At 39.0% G+C, this 19660-nt stretch overlaps 1 protein-coding gene across 1 annotated transcript; it reads left to right on the top strand.

The window, feature by feature from the left end:
- The first annotated feature begins 512 nt into the window (after positions 1 to 512).
- On the top strand, positions 513 to 18209 carry LOC148840540 (broad substrate specificity ATP-binding cassette transporter ABCG2-like). The gene is made up of 16 exons (XM_088909380.1): positions 513 to 602; positions 2339 to 2562; positions 6774 to 6833; positions 7461 to 7575; positions 8348 to 8500; positions 8875 to 9032; positions 10154 to 10305; positions 10957 to 11058; positions 11735 to 11985; positions 13615 to 13697; positions 14368 to 14457; positions 15075 to 15199; positions 16145 to 16299; positions 16720 to 16809; positions 17248 to 17360; positions 17464 to 18209. The coding sequence occupies exons 2-16, from the start codon at positions 2354 to 2356 to the stop codon at positions 17609 to 17611; spliced, it is 2004 nt and encodes a 667-aa protein (XP_088765506.1). The 5' UTR covers positions 513 to 602; positions 2339 to 2353; the 3' UTR covers positions 17612 to 18209.
- The last annotated feature ends 1451 nt before the right edge of the window (positions 18210 to 19660 follow it).

Below are 19660 nucleotides of genomic sequence, written 5' to 3'. Positions count from 1 at the left end.
ATTGGAGTTTGGTTGTATTCACAAGAACTTTGCGAAAGATACAAAAGGTTTTCATACTGTACTTTCGAATTAATTATAATAAATGGAAAAATGGAAATACAAATTGCCAACTGGACTGGATCAGATTAGACGCGTGAAGTCGGAACACTTCCCTCTACACTATGTGTTTTACACTTTCTGCAGTATCTTGCTTGCTCAGGCTGGTGTGACAATTACAGATTACCGGAACGTTTTTTTTAAAAAAAGCTAAATGTCCTTAAATTAACATATAAAAAACGATTTATTGTAACGCCATAATTTATCGTAATTTCAAAACAGTGCCTAATTTTAAAAAAGCACCATTCTTCTACAATCCATGAACATTTTTTTTACTTAATCCTAAATCCACTGAAGTGAAGTTTAATAGAGCGCACGAATGAATGACATGTGTGACTCGGATAAGAGAGACGATACCCTTCTACCCACTTCGTAATAGGTGGTATAAATGTGCAGGCAACCATAAACTAGAATTCAAGCAAGTCTAACGTCAAGAAGTGGTCTTTCCAAGGACAGCGATAAGCATTTAGGAGCGAGCACCAAGTTTCTTTTTCTTCTGAAGAAGGGTAAGTCTGAGTTGGATTCATTAAAAGCACATACGTAATAATGAGTAATTATGTTATATTGTTAAATTCCTTTTACGTTTATTACGTCTAACGTTTTAATTATTTTGTGTGATATACGAAACAACGTTATTTTAAAATTTACCTTATTACTGTTATTCTGTTGCCTAGAAAATGCTGTCGAGTATTATATCTCACATGTGTGTAGATTACTCGCAGCATTTTTAAAACGCAGACATTGATAAAAGTTTTCATTAATTTTAGGTCTGTATGAATAAATCGCAGGTTTTGGTGGGGGAAAAATGTTCCTTTAATAAAAACGCACAAAGGTTTATTTGCACTGATCCATAAAATACCTGGCTTGTGTTGTGCGGTTATCGCCAGAGGCGTTATCTCACACTTTGTTTGAACATTTTCGCCATAATTACAAAAAACTCCAGCTCCTTCCAGACCTACATTTGAGGTGTGAACCTGAGGTCCAGTTGGAGTTCATCCTCAGTACAGTTAAGTGCAAATAACTCATTCTGTTCTGACCGCTCCTTTTACTGGTGGATGATGTGATTTGGACAGTTTGGACACGAATAAAATCCTGATATTTTGCCGATTCTTAATTTTACAAAAATATTAGGAAACATGCGTTATACGGTCATATAGTCTGCTTTCAAATAAGCATTTTGGACTGTAATAGCACGATTTACTATCGCATGCTGGAAGAAAACCTTTTTTGAATGGAAGGCCCATTTACAAACAAGGTTTTCTTAGAAAACAAACAATGATCTGTTCATCGTTTTCCCTCTCCTATAAATTCTTCTGATGGAGCTGATGAAGGAATTGTTCTAATACATGTGTAATATACTTTCCACAATCTACATGCAGTAATTTAATTTAATTGACTGCATTTGGGTACTTTTTAGATAAACGGGTTTGTAGTGGCTGTGTGTTGAGGCCTGGTGAGTTTGGGCCGGTTCTATGTCTATGATTCTGACGAGGTGGAGCCAGTGGAGATTCTTCATGGAAATAAAGGTGCTGTTTCTTGTGGTGGGAGATTGGGTATCTACTCCTGCCGAAAGACACCTCTCACGTCGTCTTTTGCTCGTGTATTCAGGGATGTTTACGAAGGGGCACCCCTGTGTGGGAGGAGAGTTTAAGAGTGACTTCTGTCACTGAGCCCGTCTGTTAAAGAGCTCTGTTTGCTGCCCGAGTTCTTTATTTTCTAACTCGCATATTGTGCTGAACCCGGGAAGTCTCAGCTAGCATCCTGAAATGTGTAGTTTCACCACAGTTTTTCCTAAACTGGCTCTCAAAACGTAAAATAAACTTTGGGACGTTTCAATCCTTTGTCTACGAGCCTGACATAGGACATCTTACTATTTTTTATGGCAGCCACCAGGGCATTTTTGTACAGTACTTGGTTTACTTGATAATAATAATAAACTTTATTTATAGAGCACCTTTCATACAAATAGCAGCTCAAAGTGCTTTACAGACCAAGCCTAAAAATAACATTTAAAAATTAAGAGATACACTTTCAGTTGTAAAGGAAAACACCGTAATACAGTAAAGCAACATAAATGTCAATTTATGCTTGAAAAATAAATAAATAAAAATTAGGAAAGTCGTAATAAAATAAGAACAATAAAAGATCAATAGAAATAACTATTTGAACTAAAACCTAAATTAAAAAGATATGTTTTCAAATGTTTTTCAAACATATTTGTCCATTTTTTTTTGTCTCAAAGGAGTAACCCAAGAAGATGGCTGATAGGATTGATCACACCGCTGTCCGTGCATCGGACGGCGTCAGCACCAATGGAACCTGTGAAATAAAGATGTCCCCTCAAAACACAAAGTCCACTCGAGGATCCACAGTGAGCTTCCACAACATCCACTACAGGGTGAAAGTCAGGAGTGGACTCCTGTGTAAAAGGAAGACCACCACAAAGGAAATCCTAACAGACTTGAAGTAAGTGTGTTTCACCATTATATCGCCTTGATGCACTCACAACCAAAAAACAAAATACTAAGAGCAACACAGATGTGGTCAACATAATTGTCTGTGTTAAAATCAACACACAATAATAATACAAAAATACATTTTTTTAACACAAGAATGTGCTGTTTAATTTTTTTTTATATTTTATTCCAAAATATTCTCCCAATTTCAGTGGTGACCAGGTGACAGAGCTCTTCAGTCTTCAGTTTAAATCGTCTCCTGTTTTTACTGTACAGAAGGAACACGCTGAACTAGGACAGGCAATGGAGTGCATGCAAGCCTCTGGTGAAAGGTTTGCAGTGTTACTCTGCTGCAGTGTCTCACCTTCACCTCTCCACTTGTGTCTAGATTTTCTATGCCTGGTTGGGTTTTTTTTTTCCACCATTATAGACGCATTTGATTTGATTAAAACTCCATGTCTTTTTTTAAAAAAAACCTCAAGATATATGGCTGGGAAGATTTAAATGTTCATATTTGCTGTTCAAATAATCTGAATGACTTGGCAATGATGTGTGCCTGCAGGCCCGGCATAAGAAGGCCAGTGTTGTTGTCTCTACTGTATCTCCCTCTTTGCCTGAAGCTCCAGCCTGACCTAATTCTCACCTTTTCTTTTCTTCACTTTTGCCACCCCACCATTCTCCCCCTGAGGAAGGCACAGCGGCTGAAACATTGTACCTTTAACTCTTACTTTTTACAGTTATAATAATAATAACAATAATAATAATAATAATTGCCTACACTTATATAGCGCTTTTCTGGACACTCCACTCAAAGCGCTTTACAGGTAATGGGGACTCCCCTCCACCACCACCAATGTGTAGTCCCACCTGGATGATGCGACGGCAGTCATAGTGCGCCAGAACGCTCACCACACACCAGCTATCAGTGGGGAGGAGAGCAGAGTAATGAAGCCAATTCAAAGGGATTATTAGGAGGCCATGATTGGTAAGGGCCAATGGGAAATTTGGCCAGGACGCCAGGGTTACACCTTTTCGAGAAACGCCTTTTCGAGAAACGCCCTGGGATTTTTAATGACCACAGAGAGTCAGGACCTCGGTTTTACGTCTCATCCGAAGGACAGCGCCTGTTTACAGTCTAGTGTCCCCATCGGTATACTGGGGCATTAGGACCCACATGGACCGCAGGGTGAGCGCTCCCTGCTGGCCCCACTAACATCTCTTCCAGCAGCAACCTTAGTTTTTCCCAGGAGGTCTCCCATCCAGGTATTGACACCTGCTGAGCTTCAGTGGATTGCCAGTTGTGAGTTGCGGGGTGATATTGCTGCTGGCTAATACAGTACAGTACACCTGCCCAAATCCTAATCCGCTTATCCAGTACAGCATCACAGGAGAGCTGGATCCTAACCCGGCTAGCAATGGGGGCACAAGGCGAGATACGCCCTGGACTTGACGCCAGTCCATTGCAGGGCTACTTTTTACTTTTCTATGCAAAGTTCATCTCTACTTCTTCATTTATACTGTGATGGTAGACCGATGTGCTTCAGTGAGATTTTAAGAAAATCACGTGAAATGTGCAGCTTGACAGAAATATTAATACTAAGAAACATACAGGAAGACTTTCTATAAAAATATAAAAATTAATGTTGGATCATGAGTATTACATAATTATGCCTTATGTTACTAAATTAATTTCTTTCAGGTATTATTCAGGAAGAAATAGTGGCCATTGACACCTATTCTGTGTCATACCTTACAATACCATAGACTAAGACATAAGCAAACTGCTGTTGCACCACAACCTGGGGTCTTTATTTTCTAGTGTATCCTCACACTCTTCCTTTCCCCCTGCATCATGTGTGACGATCAGCTTTGAAAACTGGCTGCCTTCTGAACTGTAGGTTGTACACTCTCTGGCAAAAGACAGTTAAGACTTTCCTTTCTAGTTTATCCAGGAAGCTCAGTATCACCAGAACTCCCTGCTGGCTTGAGTTATGTAGAGATATTATAAAAGCCAGGAACACAGTATTTAATCACAGTATTTAATCTAATCTTTTTCAGAACATGCAACCTTTTAATAAGTACTGAAGGTTTTTCTTAAATATGGACTTGTAAAAGCCAGTGAATTGTGAGGAGGCTATTTTAACAACATGACTGGTAGCTGCAGGGGTAAATTGAGGGGAAACAACTGTTTTTGCATATAAACTTCGTGATATTACCAAGAAGAGAAAGTTGTAGCTGTGGTGTTTATGGTGAAAAAGCTTATCTAACAGAAGACAGAAGTTACAAAACATTAAAAACACACCCAAAATTCAATATGCAAGTTGCTTTCCTCTTCAAGTTTGAAAAGGCTGTAGATGGTGAATTGTTACATGTAATGATATGGTCATTATTTTAAAGGCACACACACATACCATTCGGACTCCTGTGTTTTATAATAATGCAGGCAGTGCCATGTAGGGTGACTGCTTATCTTCTTGTTCAGATAAGCAGCTGAGAATCCCTTGTCTCACTGTACACATGCTATTGCTCTGAGCGCAAGTTGAATTGCCAGAATTATGTAGTCAAATAGTACAAAGGTAGCTCTAGTTGGAAAGCATAGTCGCATTTGAGGTGTCAGGCAATTAATGCACCAGCAGTCTGGAGTCGAGATGAGCCTTCGTTTTACTACAGCCCCGAAGCTTTCATTACATGTGCCCTCATTTATTCCAGCCTATTTAAAAAAATAAAATATCTTTACTAATCACGTTTGTTAACGTCATGCATGCCAAAGTAAGAAACACATTTTCAACTTTACAAAATCATGCAGTCCCTGTTTTTCAAATGTCCTGTAACAGAAGTACAGTTTTTAACCATATTGCATCAGCCTGATTCTATATCTGTTCCCACTGAATGTGGTTTGTGTTAATAGGTAGAATGCAGTCTATACCCTCCAATGCAAGCAGAATACATACAGTAGTATGTAAAAGGTGTAATAGTCACTCTAATGGTACAATGTCTAATATGTATCAGCATGTAGATGTAGATTAATCTTCAATTTGCTTTCTCTCACATGACATCATTGCATTCACTTTGCATATAAATAGTGACAATGACCATATTGTGTTAATTAAGAGAAAAATAACAGTAACTTCCTCATAAATAATGCTGTACGTGCACCCTCTGATGGAAATATTAAGAATATTAAATAGCTGAACTTAAGTGTTTATCTCCTGCTTTCTGCTGGTCTGGTTCCTTATTCTCTTACAGAACAAGTTGTTTTAAAGCACAAGAAAGAAACAAAAAATGGATTACATTATCTGGAATATTGTTGTTTTGTGTGTTCCTGAGAAACTAGAAGCTTCTAGACCACTCTTAACAATAAGCAATTGATTAGCCCAGTATTTTCTTCTACTTGACATTTCTTGACATGTACTTGACATTTCCCAGGAAAGAATAAATAATTTCACACAGGTTTTCATCCTCTTTTCATAGTGTTAATTATATGATATTAAGCATGGTTTCTTGGCTATAATCTCTTTGATGAAAACTGTAGCACAGACTGCCAGAGAGCAGAATTAAAACAGTCACGTGATGAACTTTAATGCTTTTATTCATAAGTTTGAGCTTTTAGCTATTGTATATATATAGAATTAGAAGAATTTATAGAATTAGAAGTACTGTCTAGTAAAAGTACAGTTGTAAACAGAAGCTGTAAACTAATTCCTAAAAATAATTAAACCAGTAATGCTAATATTTTGTTTTTAATGCTCTAGCTGTCAAAGAATGTCACCTGCACTGAAGGCTTAAAAATGATTTCTAAATTCTGTTGCCGTTTATCACTATCTGCTGTATACCAGTTTAAAATCTTTTATATATTTTTATATTGCTTCCTACAATTCCCTAAGTTAGCAATAAGTGGTTTTCATGTTATCTACTGTATGTGTTATATACAGTAATTAATGTAAATGGATTAATTTCCTGAAGTGTATGTTTGTATTTAAGATGTTAAAGTTTATTATTAAGCATCACCTGAAATTTGGAAGTTAGGTTTTGGAGGATCACTTTGTGGTTGAAATGGAAATTTTGACCATTTCAAACAAAATTATATTCTTTTTCAATCCATTGCTGTTAAGCTAGAAGCTAGGGCATAAAGAAGCACTTTTCTCTGACTGGAATTCTGAAAAACCTAGAATTTAAGTTTTTAACTTAAAAGAATTCAGATTTTTCCCATTTTTATTGCAGTGGGATCATGAGGCCGGGTCTGAATGCTATTCTTGGAGCTACTGGCAGTGGGAAGTCTTCGTAAGTATTGCTGATGCAGATTCAACATATAATCAACATTTTGCGCTGCAGATTCCAGTGGTTTACAGTTGTTAAATAACATGGGATCTTAGCTGTCTGTTTTCTGTTGTCAGATAGACAAAACAGTAGTGCTTTAAATGGGAGATAGTTGGTATGCTGGCCAGACATGCAGAAATTAATACAGCTAGATTTATACATACTGTAAATAGGCATTTAAATGGTTTTTGAAGAAGAATGCACACATTGTGGCTTCAGTTACCAAAACTTCACTTAGACCCTTTAAATCTAAGCATTTTTAAAGACCCTGTTAAAAAGGTGCATTTCCAGATTTTATGTATTAGCCTTGCAACAGTCTGGTTATTTCTGCATATTGGTGATACAGTGGACTTCATTGTGAGAGGAACTCCCTTGAAACTGTGTATCTTGTACAGCGTGTAGGACGCATGTTTGTTAGACCCCATGATATATTTTTAAATGTTAAAGCTGCAGCAAAATACTCCGTTACTTTGTTCTTACAATGTGCAGAGGGCCTAACTACATAATCCCGGTGCTGTATGGCCGATGCTCTTCTGCAAGAGTTCTGTGTGTGAAGAACGAGCGTGAGCCTGGTGTTTGTTCTTCTCTAAGGTTTCTGGATGTGCTGGCGGCACGGAAGGACCCATCGGGACTCTCTGGGGAGGTGCTCATCGATGGAGCCCCACAGCCTCCCAACTTCAAATGCATTTCAGGCTACGTCGTTCAGGTGTGTATATTATAAAGCAACACTCAGAAGCACAGCAGTGAAACTAATAGGCTTGTACTAGTATGCAGCTCTTCGAGAAATGTAGCCCTCAGCATTGCTTTCACAGCATGCTTCTAACTGACAACAGGAGACATGAGAGGACCTGATAAAAGTCATCAAAGGTCTTAAATGTCCTGCCAGCCTGCCACCCAGCAGTCTTCTTTAGCTGAACCCCGCAACATAAACACAACACAAATTGCAGAAGTGCAATTAAAACTGAGAAGCGGGGGCACGTCTTTACCTACAGTGTTGTGGGAGTCTGGAACAAGCTACCCTGCTGTGTTGTTGAAGCCACGACCCTGGATTACTTCTGGAAACAGCTGTATGAGATTCTCGGAATAATGAGCTATAATGGGCTAAATGGGCATAATGGCCTCCCCTTGTGTGTTCGTACGTTATTAACATGAGACCATTTGAAAACACGTGGATTATAACAAAGAGATTAGGTTAATGTCCGCACTTCTTATACATCGTGGCATTAAACCTTTACATTTTTTTTCAATAGATAAATGTTCAGGCAAATGGCAACACCAGATCTTAATTCAAGTGATTACTTTATCCTTTTGGTAAAAACCGTGTTTTCTAAAAGATTGTGATCTCCGCAGTGAGCGCCTTCCCTTGCTGGTCCTGGTTCTCATTCCTTAGCAAGGAGCCCATTGGGTAAGCCGTCCTCTGTGCCTGCCTGTCCCGTCTCCCTGTAGGCCTGTGCTAACTGCCCACTGCGTTTCCCCAGGACGATGTGGTCATGGGGACTCTGACGGTGAGGGAGAACCTGCAGTTCTCCGCAGCTCTGCGCCTGCCGAGATCAGTGAGCGAGACGGAGAAGGTGCGCAGGGTGGACCAGGTCATCAAAGAGCTGGGGCTCACCAAAGTGGCAGATTCAAAGGTGAGACAAATGATGTAACTCAGCGCCTCTGCTTGATGCAATTTTTATTTTGTTGAAGCCATTACACATTGTGTGGAAGCAACCATTTTCTATTTGAGCTGTATTTGAAAGTGTGGGCTTTTAATCCCTGAGAGATCCGGTCCTGTGGGCAGTATACATTGAGTCACCATTAAATCATCAATTTCTTGGAACAGTTTGTGATACATTAAGCAGGTGATGTGAAATACTAAACAATTTAGAGAACACTTGCAACACAGATTTGAATATCCATCATCCCTCAAAGATCAGTTTCCTTAATCGAAGAAATCAGATGGCAAGGTTATGTATTAATTGCATGTGCAATTGCAAGTGTCTGCGCTGTTTCCTGAATTCAGGTTGGAACCCAGCTGATCCGGGGAATTTCTGGAGGAGAACGAAAGAGGACCAACATTGGAATGGAGCTCATAATTGACCCCTCTGTGCTGTTTCTAGACGAACCCACTACTGGGCTGGACGCTAGCACTGCTAATTCTGTCCTGCTTCTGCTTAAAAGGTATTGCACTTTGTTTCTCTTGGCATTGTATGGTAAATAATTACAAAATGAGGAAACAGATGCTGAAACAAGGGCAACAATTACACATTAACAGTGATGTGCTATAGATCACAGAAATGGCTGAAATCGAAATCTGGAAAAATAATAGGTAGAAATGTTACAGGTTAAACAGGTTAAACCTTGTAACTCACCAACATAAACTAGTGCAGTAAATGACCAGGTTTACTGAGTGATGCCAGTTGTAATCCTGTAGTACTATTCGAACTGGAATCCGTGATGTTTCAATCCCCACTGTGCTTTTTTTTCAAAATGGAAGCATTTCATAAAAAAATATATGAAAGTGTTTCTGTGGCAATTAGACTAACTGTAACAATTAGACAAACTTGGAAAGAGTGGCCATGAGGATCTATAATTTCCCGCAATGCCTTTGGGACTTCACCTTTGCTGTGCACTTCCTGATATTAAGTGTTGCAGGAAGGCATGTTTGTCTTCAGGATGGAAGTGTGGTAGAAAAGGGGCAAGAATACAATGTTGAGTTCCACATCGGAGTATATTCGCACGTGAAATAACAAGAGCTGATAACACCTGGTAGATCAGTCGGGATGTTATTGTGGGTAAAGATTCCTGCTGTCAGGCCCTCTACAGCTAGAGGGCGCTCCTACTTTGTCCTGTTCCTACTGTAGTTCCCCTGTGCTTTGCTTGTCCTTCCAGTGTGTCGTTATGTGGGGCTATATACTGTATTTCCGGGTCACCCTTTCCTCTTCGATCAGCATTGAGGGTTCGGATGTCTCGAGACCTGCCAAGCACCAGGTCGCTTCCTCTGCGGCCTGAGGGCATAGGTTTCTACCCGACATCGTCTGACCTCCTGAGCCCGGGCTAACCCCCGTTTTGCCGCTACGCATAGGGTCTTTATTGCTCTCCTGGCCATTCCACGGCATGCCCTTTCCCACATCCGTTACAGTAGTAATTTCAGCAGATGCATGGAATATGTAGTACAGAAGTAGGAGTCATATTATGAGACCCTGAAGAAATCACAATGCTGAGGCATACCAGTGCTTACTGGCAAAGTAAGGAAACGTTATCTTTTGTTTAAAGAAACTTGTTTGCGCTTCTTTCCTTAGAATGGCCAGCCATGGGCGAACAATCATTTTGTCCATCCATCAGCCCAGGTACTCCATCTACCGTCTGTTCGACAGCCTGACCCTGCTGGTCAGTGGCAAGCTGGTTTACCACGGGCCAGCGGAGGATACTCTGGACTACTTTGAAAAAGCTGGTGAGACTGCTTTGTGTTAAGATGAACGCAGGGCTTGAAAAAGGTGCTACATCTACAGAAAAGGTGTTAGAATCACACCAGACCTTTTATTACTCAAATACATTTCGCCACAGTACACGAACCACATGTTGAGTAGACCAGAGTTATTCCTGGATTATATTAAACTTTAAACCCACCGACCAATGGCAGCTTCTAAGAATGTTACTGAGTTGCAGCCCTATGTTTGCCTTATTTCATATGCTTTACCCAGTTGAAAGGCTTTTTTTGCCTGGATTTGCAATTGCTGTGTTTATCATTGTTGGTTTTTTTAAATATTGGCCTCTGTAACTTTAACAACCTTGTAAGAAATGTACACTTCAAAGGTCCCATCTGGCTTTAGTTGGGATGGCTGTAAGGCTCAATGGAGAGGAGAGCTGACATCAGCCTAATAACAGCAGTAATAATAAAAACATGTGGCGAGGTGACAAGGCAGTTAGTACTGCTGGCTTTTGACGATGGATAATAATCACATATTTTATGTATTAATCATCCATATCCTTGTATACAAGCTAGAATTCCAGGTAGAGTCACAGTGACTACATGTTCAGATATTTGTAGAGCAAAGGCTTGTTGTAACATGGCGGCTTTGTGTGAATTTTCAATCGAACGTAGGGTATGCATGCGAGCCGCACAACAACCCCGCAGACTTTTTCCTGGATGTCATCAATGGAAACTCAATTACAGCGGCGTTGACCAAGATACGCAACTCTGAAGGTACTGGTTTCATGGAGAGTGCTCCATTTCTGTTACTGTAATAAATCTTACATTTTGTTCTTCCTTTCCTAATGATAATGTATTTTATTTTATTAAGTGTGAAAAGGGCATCGCATGCAAAGTGTAGAGAAGAATGGTGGCAGCAGCTTTGTCCAGTGACTTCTCGAGCCAGAGTGTCACCCCCTTTTAAGCAGTAACATCTGGGGATGAACCCTCTGGCACAAAAAGTCAATGAAAGCATTACCTTTGCTAACTTTGTCACATTAGGGTGGGCAATATTGAAATGACCTGGAAAAATATGCTTTTAGAGGCAGGTTGTTTTTGTTAAATCAGTTTTCTGAATTGCAAGGAGGTTGATAAGATAATGATAAGAAAAGAAGAGTTCTGTAGCTGTCAAGTGAGATGGAGTGTTTAGCTAATAAAGCTAATGACAGCGAAAGTAGGCATTTTTCTTTAAGACTGTTGAGTGTGTTCAATGGAATGGATGAACGATCACTGCATTTAAAGATTATTCCCTACTCAAAGCGCCATAAAGCTCGATCTGGTTTATGGATGTATGCAAACCAGGTCAAAACATGTTATCTAAGAATGAAACAATTAAAACAAGACAGATTGGGTCTCGTGAGGAAAATACCTATCTGTTCTCTGCGTTTTACTGTTTTTTTTTATTTCCTAGACTATGAGATTGAGGATCAAACCACTACCAGGCAGGGTATCGAAGACCGCTTGGTGGAGGAGTACCGGAGTTCTGCTTACTACAAAAACACCAAAGTCGACCTGGAAAATATCCTTCAAGGGAAGCAGCACATCTTGCGGCCAGCGTCCCGAAAGATAACCTATGCCACATCGTTCTTTCACCAGCTGAAATGGGTGTTGAAAAGAACATTCAAGAACCTGATGTTGAATCCGCAGACCTCTGTGGCTCAGGTAATATTGTAAATTTGTACTGCAGTGGGCCAGCAACAGTGCCTCTCTTTTTTAATACAGAGAGGCATCAAGGGCTAAGGTTTAAGTGTGATGTACTGCAATCGTCAAAGTTGTTTATATGAATATTACGATGATTCATTTCAGTCAACTCAAGTTAAATTGTCCATTTGTGGTACCACACAGTCAGTTTAAAGTAAATACGGTAGTTCCATGCAGACAAGAATCTTTCTTTAATAAAGCAGGTACAGGCGTGTTTGTAAGTGCTCTTGGGGGCAGTTTGAGGTAAGACAGATATCTGTAAAAAATAAAATGGCTTAACTTATCTAAACATATCCACAGCAACTGGGGCACGGCTTTTGTTAGAGAGATGTTATTTGATTGCCGCAATTCTCAGAAAGTTTGAGCGCTAATTAAAACAGGAATTACCTTAAACTCCCAGCATTGTGGAGCGGATTGCTGTTTAGCGCTGAATGCTTAAAATATGTTTAGTCGCCTGTCACAGTAATTTAACAAAAACCCTTCAAAGGGTTGGTGAATAAAAGCCAATCTATTTTCCACTCCATCACTAATGACCTTATGACAGGAATTAGCACGGAAGTGATGAACAGAAATCTTGAGTTTAATTGCTGTCCTGTTCTTTCATTTCATGAATCCACTTTGTACTGGGAGAGCTTTAGAGCCTCATTAATGACCTCTTGCCATAAAATGCCATCAGTGGTACTGAGTTCAAGAATTATTAACTGCTAATTGGTCCAAATAAGCCTTTGTAATCTTACTTAAGCAGCTTGTGTGACTATTGTGACCTTGGTATTGCCTTTTTCAACTGGATTTTAAATGATATCATATCCCAGCTTATAACATTAAAGACCTTAGTGCTTTTGAAGGCCAAGGTCATATCACATGGCTTCATTAAGACCCCCAGACCTGGCTGGGGAGCCACATGAGGAAATACAGCCTTTTACATAGGAACCGGTTGACCTTATAAGCTTAGCCTTTCCACTCTGGGAACTGGCTGGTATTTTTCCACTTCAGGCTGCACTGTAAATTTGCATCAAACTGGATTGTTTTCGCTTTTTAAATAGAGTAGTGTTTTCAATTAGAAAGAAAAAAAATCAGAAACAATTCAAACACTTGCATTATAGTGAATTTGTCAACCTCTGAGTATTGTTCAGAACCAGTTTATTAGTGAATTATGTGTTTTTTTCATTACAAAAAAATGTACAGATGTCATTTGTGATAAGAGGAGGACACTTGGCTTGCTGGTGTAGTTCCTAGTCATTTACTTACCAGACATTTATTGAAAGAGCCAAGACACTAATTGTAAACAACTAAACTGGTCTCCGTTTATTGCTGCTCTCATATCCTCAAAAGCACTTTTAATACTGGCGTGTGCTTGCAGACCTTTTTTTCAAAAAGCGCTTGAAATTGTTTAATATTAAAGAGACAATAAGCCATAGTTCCGTCATCACATACGGAATCGATTATTATGCGATTACATAGTTCCGTAATAACCCAATCCAAGTTCCATAATTGCATGATGCTGTAATGATGCATTTCTGGCCTTGTATTGATTGTGGCTTTGACAGCTGTGTTTGATTGTAGGCCCCGTCCTCTTCCTTTGTGTTTTAGATTGGTGTCACGATTTTCCTGGCTCTAATAGTGGGCGCTATATTCTTTGGAATCAAAGACGATCAAAGTGGGATCCAGAACAGGTATGGTATACATTCTTTATTTAGCATGAAAGGTAGATGGTTTAAGAACTACAGTTTTTCACAATAAAGCTACATCAGAGCTATTTTTACATAAGAACACACAGGCTACAATTTTCTACAGAGTGTTGTGGAACACCAAAGCATATCTAAGTGGCATTAAATATCGTTACAAAGTGTATGAAATTGCAAAGAATTTTGTCTTGTGCTCATATATGATTGAAGTTTGGTGGCAGTTTATAGGATGGACAATTATGAATTATATTCCTCTTCATTGAATTTTCACTGTATGAAATGACATGTTGTTACATTTGTTTTAGCCGCTCTAAAGGAAATTAAAAACAGTATTTCATCATCTAACTGCCTAATTCAGTTTAAGGGTTTAACTGTTCTTGACTTGTGTATTTTGTGTTTTTTGTATCTCATACAAATGTGAATTTGCGACTTCTCGTACGCTTGAAAAGTCTGTGTGGTCTTGCAGTAGGTTGTTATTGACAACCTAGTCAGCTAGTGTAAGTAGATACAGTATACAGTTGTGCTTAGAAGATATTACATACATAATATAGTTAAATAGGTATAAAATCTGAGACAGTAGACAATTTTAAAATTCTCTAGTCTGCTCAAACACGTTTTTTCAATGTTATTATTCAAGATTTGTATCTTTCTTTCTCAGAACTGGAGCGCTGTTCTTCATCGTTACAAACCAGTGCTTCAGCACTCTGTCTGCAGCCGAGCTCTTCATTACAGAGAAGCAGCTTTTTGTGTGAGTAGCACAGATGTGCCTGCTGAATGAAAAGGGGACATGGGGCTGCTTTGGTGATACTCTTACAAGAGCTGGTGTTATTGTGTTCCTAAATGGATGTCAGACTCTTGAAAAAGTACTTACTGTGGGAGATGCCCTACTGTATGTAGGATGGCCATTCAGAGATCTTCGCACCTGAAATAGTCAACAAGCTGACGTTCAAACAAAAGATCCTGGGTGAATTCTGGCTGTGTTGAAAGTTTGTACAAAACAAGCAAAAGGCTTCTCTGTTCATAGCCTTGCACTGACTACACTTACAAGGTTCAGAGGCCACCAGTGCGCTTTGCTGTTCTGCTTCGACTACTCTATGACCAAACCGTGCCAGCTCAAAATTAGACAAACCCCCACTAACTCATTCCTAGAGTTACAGCTCACCCCATGTTCAAATCTGAAATACAACGGCTCCCTTATAAAAGCTGTCTGTAAATGAGACGTTTACATCATGTTCGGACTCTTCATGCGAGTCTCTGGTAGCCCTTTTCTCACCTGCATTCCTCACCGCAGACCCATGGGGCGATCCACTACAATACCAGTCCTGATATGGCTGGATCAGGAACACAGCTCTTTTTTTCTCGCAGGCATGAATACATCAGTGGGTATTACAGGATTTCTGTGTACTTCCTATCGAAGATAATGTCTGACATCTTCACCCTCCGCACAGTTCCAGCCATGGTCTTCACTTGTATCACCTACTTCATGCTAGGTAAGCAGTGTTGTTCACCGTGTTACTGCAAGTGTTTGTGGTGTTCCTCTGCGGTGCTTTAAGTGCTCAATACTGTAAAACGCTTCTCGTCGTTTCCAGTTCATTACAATACCAAGATTACTTGCGTGTTTGTTGACCGAGTGTAGATCTTTTTGGAATTACAGTGGACACAATGTTCTCATTAACCACTTGTCCAGGCAAAAGTACACAACTTAGGGGTTTTTGTTTATCGTTTAGAGCAGACGATTTTATCATTTAAGCTGCTGTATATTTTTAAATATACAGGAAAAAAAGAATAGTTTACATCACAGAGTGCAAGAAGGGAAATAGAAAACACGTGTTTCTGTTATTATAAAAAATAAAATAAAAAACAGTGTTTAGTAACAAGCAGCAAAAGGAGTACAAACTGGGTTCTTCATGATTTGTGATCTTAAAATCATTTTGTTTGAGATGCTTCCAACATTATTAAGATTATTAAGAGATTATTAAGGAAGGAGTCTTCTTTGGATGGTGCTATATGTCATCAGCTTATTCAGTGCCATAGTAGAGGACCGCATTGGATACAGTCTATTTTCAATTGTTTATAAAAAAATATTTGAATACTATGTAGTCTACTGAACACTATATTTTCAGTGCTATATTTTCAGTAAAGGCCTGCATTAATGAATAGGTCTTCTTGTAAATAACCTACTCAGCCGTGTGTTTCCGTAACTACAAAGGAGTCTGTTTTAATCAATGCAGTTATGCAGTGTGGTACTGTGTTTAGATTTGTGCGTCCATCTCAAGCTGTTTCTCATTGAAATGTTGAAATTACTTCATCTGAACATGGTGCACAAAGTGTGAAGACTAATTTTAAATGGGACCTGGAACTGAACATCACCTTCTTGCAGGTACATAGCAGACGTCTTACCAGTTGCTGTGTGATGCTTGTTTTTCCCCACTCAGGCTTGAAGCAAACAGTGGCGGCCTTTTTCATCTTCATGCTGACCGTGACGCTGGTGGCCTACACTGCCACTGCTATGACCCTGGCCATGTCTGCTGGGCAGAGTGTGGTCGCCGTGGCCAACATCTTCATGACCATCAGCTTTGTTTTCATGATGGTGAGGAAAAAAAACGGGTTTAATAGTTTTTTCATCCATGCAAAAAAACCCCACATTCAGACACATTCAGTCCAGTTTGGATCCATTCTTTATAACCAGCCATAATAAGGAAATTCTGTTGTAGATTTTTACATTCACTGTTTTTAAATTCACTTCTATTTTTTTATCTTAACCAAGGTAATTTGGGGTACACTTGGGTACATATGGGGAATATTGGGTACAGAGGAATAGCAATTTAATATAATTCAGAGAGAGCAATTTACAGTGAAAACTGGGAGATGTGGATGTCAATCCTGATGAAGGATTATAGCTGTCAGGGCAGACAGCGTGTGGAATTACTGGTGTAGTTCAAGAAGGTGGGTTTTGAGAAGGTGCCAAAAGGTGATCGAATCCTGTCTCTTGCGCTTCTCCTTGGATTAGATCTTCTCTGGTCTTCTTGTGAACCTGCCCAGCATTATGGACTGGCTAGCTTGGTTTAAATACCTGAGCATTCCTCGCTATGGAATGGCAGTAAGTATAGACTTATTACAAAGTATAAGTATATTTACAAGGTGTAAGTGTGTTTTCAAGTATATGTACTGTATTGCTTGCAGAATATTGATTTTTTTTAAATCGTAATTGGTAAATTCCATTAATTTCTTATCAAAGGCTAGTTATACATATCCCTAATTCATGAAATGTTTAATGAATTTCAGTTTTAAGATTTTGGAAGTTATTTTAAATTATTTTCCTGTTGCAACAGATTCAGTCTGGTACTTACATGATGTGCTGTAGTTTGTATTTTTGTAGAAAGGTTCGTTTTACACTTCTTTATTGAAGGAACATACAAAATGTACGATTACAATTCTGTCCGCCAAAAAGAGGCAATTTAAAAACCTGCTACAGTAAATGATTGCTAACAATGATCAACTCTTCCTACTGTGATCTTTCTTTTCTTTCATTATACAGGCTCTGCAGGTGAATGAATTTGTTGGTCTAAATTTCTGCAACGACACTCTTGTTGTACCTACCACTCCTTCCAGAATTGATATCAACTGTAGCTACCGTTTCCCAGGCTTTCAGTAAGTATTTCCACTTTAAATGGGGATATTATTCTTTTAATCATGCATATAACAGGTGAAAACAAAAAACAAAACAAGTGTAACACCTGTGTTTCAATTTCAGGTGTACAGGAGAAGAATTCCTGGAAAAACAAGGCATCGACTACAGCACCTGGGGTCTGTGGCAGAATCACGTGGCTCTGGCGGTGATGACCCTCATTTTCCTCAGTATAGCGTATTTAAAACTGCGCTTTATGAAGAAGTTCACCTAGACAGGACCAGCTCATTGAAAGGATCTGTAATGCACTTGCTGACTAATATTTCTACTAAACAGAAGAATATGATGATTCACAAAATCTGTAAGCTAAACGATCACACTTCGGTAACATTTCTGTTTCCTCGTACTTTTATATTTTACTGCACAATTGACAGTGACCTTCTCGGGGAATAAAGCCATTTCCTTTTTGTTCAATGAACGATTGTTAACGTGTACAAATGAGCACGTTGTAAGAGCAACATTTTCCTTTTTGTGAAAATTACCGTTTAGTTTTTTTTTGTATTTGTTCTTATGCTGTTCATTATAGTTAAATGGTAGTCATTAGGAAGTACAATCGTTAATGATGCAGGCCAGTCTATTGCCATTTGAACATCAAAACTAACTTGGATAAAACCTGAAAGCTTCACACACAGTCGTTTTCTTTAATTTAATAGTATGTTCAACTTACTAATTTATTTTTAATCATTGTATTTGTATGATAGAATATATCATTTGAATTCGTTATTATACTATAAGAATATGACAGACATTTTTGAAATTCTTGTGTAAAAGTTTTTGTGACCTTTTAATAAAAATGTGTAAACTTTCCTGTATCAACCATATCACTTGGATAGTTGAAAATGAATTTGGAGTATTTCGTATTTTTTTGCTTAGAGTTTGGGAGGGATAACAACAAGTTAATCTCACACAGGTGTTCCTAATCACAATCATTATGGAAATTATGGGGTTCAAGTCTTCTTGTCCTATGGCCAGGAGGATGCCCATTAACCAAGCAGGTTAAGCCAAACATGAACATTCTTGGAGGTTGTTTTTCTCTTGTGAACAGTATAGATGTACCCAGTGAGTCTAAAGCACAGATGGGCAACTCCAGTCAAGCCCACAGATCTTCATTACTGAATTGAGGGCACCATTATCAACCCATTTTAAACTGGGTTTTAAAAAGAACCCCCCCAAAAAAGTGCTGCACTGCAGGGACTGTAAGAAAAGAGCCCAGTCTACATCATGTGTCACATTGGTATGTGGGGGACTTGGTGGTTTGTGGGCCAATGTGACACATGATGTAGACTGGGCTCTTTTCTTACAGTCCCTGCAGTGCACAAACCACCAAGTCCCCCACATACTACAGGATTTGAGGAACACTTCCAGACCTGAGCTTATAACCTGTCTATGATTTTTGAATAGCAGAGTTGGATTCAGGTTTTCTGTGGTGCCAATTTCCATAAGATGTTTTGTGTTGGGTTGCTTTTTTGCCTTGAAGACCACTCCAGAACAATGACCTCTTTTGTGGTGGTTTCCAGCAGACACAGCGTTTAGACCTCACGGTGTTTTCTCATGTCTTATGAGCTTAGAAAATTAGGCACACACCCTTAACCTTCATACTGTTCAGTTTAAAGTTTTAAAAGGGAAAGTGAGGATCTACTGATACACACTCTTATGTACAATCATGTAGTACTGTCAGTTGTGTGGCTGTTTGATTTTGGGCTGGAGATTATCTTTTGTTCAGGAATGTCATTTCATGTTTGATTAGTTTAGTATTTATCTCCATAAGCACAGAAATATGAAAGTACTACACTTGAAATTATCAGTATGTTTTTTAGGCAATGAGAGAATCCAGTTTTAGCTTTTTTCCCCCAAATGCTTACTTCACCTTAAGAATATATGAATGCTTTTCCACACCCTAATTAAGAGAAAAGCATTAAACCTTTCTGGATTTTTCCAACTTTAAATGTTGTGCTTATTGGGAAATGTCTATGCTGATGTATTTCCTTCCAGCTAATCTCCTCTTCTCGCCCCACGTAATACACTGGAGTGTAAAAGAGGTACGAGAGGGATCTGCCTTCCCCTGACTTGTCCACTTTTCCCAGTATCCCAGTTACAGACCGGGAGGATCTGCGTCAGTCAGAGTAAACGGACACAGCAACTAAAACTTGCTTTACCATTAATGCTCCTGCAGTTCAAAACCTGTTTTAGAGGGACATATCAAGATCTATTTTTGAAAACCTGGGAGGAAAAAAAAAAGATTTTTAAAATAATCTGTCTGTGA

The sequence above is a fragment of the Atractosteus spatula genome, chromosome 1 (assembly GCF_055471065.1).
Source record: "Atractosteus spatula isolate fAtrSpa1 chromosome 1, fAtrSpa1.hap1, whole genome shotgun sequence".
Lineage (NCBI taxonomy): Eukaryota > Metazoa > Chordata > Actinopteri > Semionotiformes > Lepisosteidae > Atractosteus > Atractosteus spatula.
This window is presented reverse-complemented; position numbering and strand designations above follow the sequence as displayed.

Bases quoted from the DNA above. Each gene is read 5' to 3' on its own strand.
- LOC148840540 (XM_088909380.1), top strand. From the start codon at position 2,354: ATGGCTGATAGGATTGATCACACCGCTGTCCGTGCATCGGACGGCGTC. The intron at 11,986-13,614 runs GTAATATTGTAA...TTTGTGTTTTAG, and splicing joins CGCAGACCTCTGTGGCTCAG to ATTGGTGTCACGATTTTCCT. The intron at 17,361-17,463 runs GTAAGTATTTCC...TTTCAATTTCAG, and splicing joins TACCGTTTCCCAGGCTTTCA to GTGTACAGGAGAAGAATTCC.